At 51.1% G+C, this 6,211-nt stretch overlaps 1 protein-coding gene across 1 annotated transcript; it reads right to left on the bottom strand.

The window, feature by feature from the left end:
* Positions 1-298: 298 nt before the first annotated feature.
* Positions 299-3,278, bottom strand: Csf3 (colony stimulating factor 3). The gene is made up of 5 exons (XM_020176357.2): positions 2,657-3,278; positions 2,416-2,576; positions 1,913-2,020; positions 1,642-1,788; positions 299-1,335 (listed from the first exon to the last, which is right to left on the bottom strand). Exons 1-5 carry the CDS (start codon positions 2,694-2,696, stop codon positions 1,171-1,173), a joined length of 621 nt encoding a protein of 206 aa, XP_020031946.1. The 5' UTR covers positions 2,697-3,278; the 3' UTR covers positions 299-1,170.
* Positions 3,279-6,211: the final 2,933 nt, after the last annotated feature.

Genomic DNA, 6,211 nt, shown 5'->3' with positions numbered 1-6,211 from the left:
CCAGTCCTGCCCTCTGCTCCATACCCATGATCCATCTGCTTCCTGTCTTTCCCAGGAAGCTGCAACAACTCAAGGCAGGGACCATGGGTGCCTTTTCACTGCTGAGTCTAGCACTTAGCCCAGCATCTGTGCAGAGGAGCCACCAGGTGATGTGAGCTAAAGGAACAAATGTCAATGAGCTAGAGCCCCCCTTTCCACACCTCCTCCCCTCCCTGTGGCCTCTACCACCATTCACCAGCCCCTTGCCCCTTGTACAGCACTAGCTGTACTCAGGAAGGAAGAAGGACAAGTACTGGAGACAAACACTTTTATTATCCTCAAGCGTGGTTACAATGAGAGAGTGGGGGCAGAGGTGGAGGGCACAATCAGTCTCCCTCCTCACAGTCCCCCTCGCACGATTCCCCATGTCTTTTCCCCTCTCATGTTTCCAGTCCCACCCCGACATGACCCTACAGAGAATCTCTGCCTTGGTGGGGGCGGGTCCAGGCAAGTGTCCCTAGTGCCTGAGTTCCTTGTGCTAGGAGTCAAAACCTGCTGTATGAGAAGAAAAAACTATTCCCCAGCAAATGCCAGTGCCAAGCTTTCCACCTGTGGTTGTCTGCTTCCATAGGGACTTAGTACCCCTAGGGACAGGACATGAAGAACACAGGACCTGGCTGACCAGAGCAAAGATACAAAAAAACCCAGTGGGGGAACACTGCTGTTTTTGTTTTTGTTTTTGGTGGGACTGGGGTGTGAACTCAGGGCTCCACACTTGCAAAGCATGTGCTCTACACTTGAGCCATACCTCCAGCCCTAAACACTGCTGTTTAAATATTAAACAGGGATGGCTGGTCTCCCACATGGGAGACCTCCTAATGCTCCCCAGTGTCCCAAGGAAGTTCCCTCAGGAAGGGAGCTCACTGTGGCTCTTTAGTGCCCACCACAGAGCCAGGCAGGGGAGCAGTCTCAGAATCAATACTTGGTATTTACCTATCTATCTCCCAGTCCAGAGGAAGGGAAGACAGGAGTTTTTTCTCACTGCTACAGGCAGAAGAATGAAACCCGGAGGTGGAGGGAAGGACCTTGAAGTCTGAGGCTCCATTCTCTCTTCCCTGTCTTTAAATAGTAGGCTTAAATAAGCTTATAAATATTAAATAGAGATAAATACACTGTATGAAAAGGGCTTGCTCAGGGCTCAGCTAGGTAGCGCAGAACACGATATGCCAGCCCCAGGAAGCTCTGTAGGTGGGAGGTGACCAGGACACCCCCTGCCCGGCGCTGGAAGTCTGAGGTGAAAGTTGGCATGGTGCTCTGGGTGGGCTGCACAGCAGGGGCCACCTCAAGGTCTTCCATCTGTGGGGGAAGATGAGATCAGGGATCGGACCTGCTGCGTGGGGGTCACTATAGGTGAGGAAATGCTAGGAATTGATGGGTTAGACTGAATGCTCACACTGTTAATGGAGGTGAGACTCAGGTCTATTTCAAGGTCCCAGGATACTTGCCCTCAGGTAGGGGGACAGAAGGAGGACCAACAGCAGGAGGGGCCAAATGGGAGGCAGCTCTTCATACACAGGCAACCAACAGCCAGCTTTTTGGATGCCCAAGCTTCGTGCATGACTCACCTTGACCCTCACCACAAACCCCTCCTACAAGGCTCACCTGCTGCCAGACAGTGGTGGCAAAGTTGGCAACATCCAGCTGTAGCATGTCCAAGGTGGGGGACAACTCAGGGGAAGTCCCTGCCAGAGCCTGTAGGAGGCCCTGGTAAAGGAAGAGTCCTCTGTGGAGTTGGCTCAGGCAGCCCGTCTGGGGATAGAGCAGGAGGGTTAGGAGATGCAGTGAAGGGCAGGACACCTTGCTCTTACACACTCAGGCAGAGGGTGTCGTAGCACTTCTCCTTCCTCCCGCACTGTCCCCTCCAGATACTCACCAGCTGCAGGGCCTGGCTGGAGCAGCTGCTCAGGGGAGCCCGAGGAATGCCCAGAGAGTGGCCAAGCAGTGCCAGTTCCTCGGGGTGGCACAGCTTGTAGGTGGCACACTGGGGATGGAAGGATGTTGAGGACACTTGCTGGGGCCAGTCTTCTGCTCCTTCCTGAGTCCTTCCATCTCTCTGAGCCTCCCAGCCCTCCTGCCCTCCTCTCAGGGTCCTGCCAAACTTCTTAGCTCCATTCTGCTATGCTCCCTGTGCCCTTGCCCCATGTTCTACCCTCCTGAGTGCAGGGCCTCCAGGACCTTCCTAGCACCTTCTCCATTAGAGGGTCTAAGCTGCAGCTCTTCTAATTTTCTTCCATGTTCCGGTGTCTCACTCCTCATGCCCATTCCTGATGACGTTTTCCTCACGTTCCTTTCCCATTAGTTCTCATCCTGTCCCCTTTCCCTTCAGCTCTCCCCTGGGTCTTTTTGTCTCCTTATCCCGTACAGCCTCTCACTCACCAGCTTCTCCTGCAACATGGCGCCCTGGGCCTGAATCTTCCTCACTTGCTCTGAGGACTTGAGCAGGAAGCTCCGGGGTAGGGGCAGGGAGTTGGCTGGACCCAGGGGCACGGCCTCTTGCCCCATCCAGAGTGCACTGTGCCACAGCAGCAGCTGCAGGGCTGGGAGCAGACTGGGTTCAGGATACACTTGTCACTCCAGCCTCCCTCCCACACCCTGGGCAGGTAGCCAGGACACTCACCCATCAGCTTCACAGGACTCTGAGCAACAAATTCAGCCATGGGTCTTGGGAGATCTGGGTTGCAGGCTCTGGGCTCTGTCAGGGCCCAACTGCAGAGGGGCCTTTATACATAACCCCATGAAAGCCTGGGAGGAAATTACCTGGGGTTGCGGCGACTAAGGCTTAGTAATAACTTCCCAGGATTTATGCAAATTTGGTGTCCAGGACAATGCAGGGGGTTGGGACAAAAAACTGTTTGCGAAAGTTTTGTGAAATTGTGGAATCTCTGATCATTCTTTGACGTCTTGTTCCGCTCAAACTCTCTTCCTCCCCCTCTACTCCCCCAACCCTACCCAGGCCTGAGCTGCCCCAGGGTATTTGACCAGAACAGCTGAATGTGGAGGCTGGAGCCTGGTCGTGCCTCTGGAGAAAAGGCCCCAAGAGGCTGCTTCCCTGCCTCCCATGGCAGACATGCTGGGACAGCCACCTTTGCCCTTCTCCTTTGGGATTCTCAAGCCACCTGTACCCTAGGTAAAAATTCTAAGAGCAAAAAAAGAGCCTCATTGTCCCTGTACTTATCCACCAACTCCCGGGAGGCTGCTTCCTGCAGGGGGCCAGGGACCTGAGGTAGGGTCTTCTTGCCTCCAATGCCCACCCCACAGCTGGATAGGAGCCATCCCATGTTCCGGGCTGTCCTGTCCCAAGCTGATTATCTGGGAACTCCCCAATACCCTCCCTCCCCCCCATGACTCATTTCTTTAAGCCCCCGGAATCCTGGCAGAGAAGCCAGAGGAAACCGGATATTTGTCTTGAATTAATCAGGACCCTTAGGGGCTCTTTGCTCACCTTCTACTTCCCCACACACTACCCCTGGTGCGCTACCCTTATGACAGCAGAGTCCTGAGGCTTTAGCGTTGGGAACCTGGGACATGTGGCTTTCCTGATAGTCACTGCCCCACAGAAGAGGCCGCCAGTCATAGTGCGCTGCGAAGTGGATGTGGGCTGGGGATGAGAAAGGAGAGCCCTGCAGTGATAGCCTGAAAACGACCTTGGAGTCTGTTCCAACCCTGTGAACTGGGCCAGAGAGGGAAGTACCTTGCCCAAGGTCATGAAGTTACAAACTTGGCCTCTGCCTCAGTTCCAAGTTTTCCATGGGTCACAGGCCATGGGCCTCCTCAATCTGACTGACCACACCCCAGGCTGTCACTTTCTAAACTAATTTATTCCTCCCCTGCCCTTTGGTGTCTAGGAATAGACTGCTCTGGATGCAGAGTACAGCTGACTGGGTGGGGCCATCTCTGGGCCTGGGGTGCCCTCTGGTGGTCATAGCAAGCAGGGATGCCACCTGCATCAGGTGTTCTGACTCACTGTCCCTCAGTGCCCCTGGCTGTACCTCAGAGAGGCAGGTGCTTGGCTCCTGGGCAGTGCAGGGTGGGTTTGACAGAACTGCGGAGGGCAAGGAGATCCATGTTTTTAAACAGGTTGCCTGGAGACTACTCTTACATGTCAGGTACCTTTCATTATGCTGTGTGTGTGTGTGTGCATGGTGCTGGGGTCATTGTGCTTTTGTCATTTTGTCCTATCAACCAACTGTTGTGGGTTGTAGATGAGGGGAGGAGGCCTCAGTGAAGTGAAGGACTCATCCAAGGTTGCAGAACTAGTTGGTGGCAGAGCCAGGCAGGATTTGTAGGTGGGTGGTCTTCCCAAGCCCCTGGTGTCCCATGGCACTGCCTTCCCATGCAAGGCTCTGGTCCCACCCAGGGGAGAACAAAGACCAAAAAGAGCAAGGGCTTGCTTCTAGCCATGCCACATGGGCTGAGCTAGACTGGAAGCTCAGAGGATAGTCATCTGTGAAGGGACCTGGCTCCAGAGACTGCTGTTATTCATCCTTGGGAATTCCCGAATGCTCTCTAGATTTTTTTTTAAATTGAATACACAGCCCTGTGCTTACGAGGCACATGCTCTACCACTAAGCAATGTCCCTGCTCACTCCCAGGTATTTGTTCTTTTGGTAGTACTGGAGTTTGAACTCAGGACATTAGGCTTGCTAGGCAGGCACTCTACTACTTGAGCCACACTTCCTGTCCTTTTTTGTGTTGGGTATTTTTGAGATACGGTCTTGCTATTTGCCTGGGCTGGCTTTGAACCTTGAATCATGAACCTCCTGATCTCAGCATCCCAAGTAGTTAGGATTACAGGCATGAGCCATTTGGTGACTGATTCAGGTAGTTCTTAAATCAGAACCCCTGGCAACTTCCCCTCACACTTCTTTTCCATCTGGTGCTGGGCTTAGGGAATCTATATAAGGGACCTATAAGCTGGGTGCCAGTGGCTCATGCCTGTAATCTTAGCTACTCAGGAGGCTGAGATCAGGAGGATCATGGTTCAAAGCTGTCCAGGTAAATAGTTTGAGAGACCCTATCTTGAAAACACGCATCACAGACACTACAAAAAAAGGGGGGCTGGCAGAGTGGCTCAAGGTGTAGGCCCTGAGTTCAAATCCCAATACCTCAAGAATAAATAAATAAATTATAAAAAAATAAGGTACCTAGAGTAACTCCCGTTGCCTGCTGGGAGAGTCTAATTATAAAACCTCCTTGGAGGGCAGCTTGGTGGGACACAGATGAGGTGGAAATGAGCATATCTTATTACCAAGTAATTCTACTTCTCAGATATGATTTAGAGCAAGGGCAGGAAAATGAAGCTTCTGGACTGAGGCATGCACACCCCAAGTTAAGATTGGCTTATTTATTTTTAAATGGTTAGGAAAAAACCCAAAAGAATATTTTATGACATGCAAAATCATTTGAAATTTAAATTCCCGTGTCCAGCTTGGCACCACTGACTCACACCTGTAATCCTAGCTACTCAGGAGGCAGAGATCAGGAGGATCTCAGTTCAAAGCCAGCCCCAGGGAAACAGTTCTCAAGACCCTAACATGAAAATACCCATCACAAAAAAGGTGGAGTGGCTTAAGCGGTAAGAGCACATACCTAGCAAGCATGAAGTCCTGAGTTCAAACCCAACCGTTGCCAAAATAAATAAATAAATAAAGATTGCAGTGTCCAAAAGTAATTCCTTTATGTATTGCTTACAGCAACTTACATGCTAGCAAGGCAGAAATGAGTAGTTGTGACAGAGACTGTGTGGCCCACAAGTCTAAAATATTTGCCATCTGTTCCTTAGAGTTTGCAAACTATGTTCAGTTTCCTCTGAATCCTGGGCTCTATATCTGGGAATTCAAACCACCTCAAACTGAAAATATTTGGAAAAAAATAAAGTCCATACTGAACATATACAGACTTCCTTTTTCTGGTCCCTAAACAATATAATGTAGCAACTATTTCCATAGCTTGTCCATGGTACTAGATACGACTGTTCAGAGATGATTTAAAATATGCAGGAGGATGTATGAAGTCCTGTGCAAATAATACACCATTTTATGTGAAGATTTGAGCATCCTCTGATTTTGGTATCCACAGAGGTCCTGGAACCAATAATCCTCCACAGTGACAGAGGGACGACTGAGCAACTGTGCATGGCATGTATGGATGGGAAGATGGATACAAAGATGGT

The sequence above is a fragment of the Castor canadensis genome, chromosome 11 (genome assembly GCF_047511655.1).
Source record: "Castor canadensis chromosome 11, mCasCan1.hap1v2, whole genome shotgun sequence".
NCBI classification, from domain to species: domain Eukaryota; kingdom Metazoa; phylum Chordata; class Mammalia; order Rodentia; family Castoridae; genus Castor; species Castor canadensis.
The sequence above is the reverse complement of the archived record's forward strand: the minus strand, read 5'-3'. Positions and strand labels throughout refer to the sequence as shown.

Coding starts and splice junctions, on each gene's coding strand:
- Csf3 (XM_020176357.2), bottom strand. CDS start 2,696: ATGGCTGAATTTGTTGCTCAGAGTCCTGTGAAGCTGATGG. Junction 2,021..2,415: donor CCATGTTGCAGGAGAAGCTG/GTGAGTGAGAGG, acceptor TTCCATCCCCAG/TGTGCCACCTACAAGCTGTG. Junction 1,789..1,912: donor CCAGCCAGGCCCTGCAGCTG/GTGAGTATCTGG, acceptor CTCTATCCCCAG/ACGGGCTGCCTGAGCCAACT.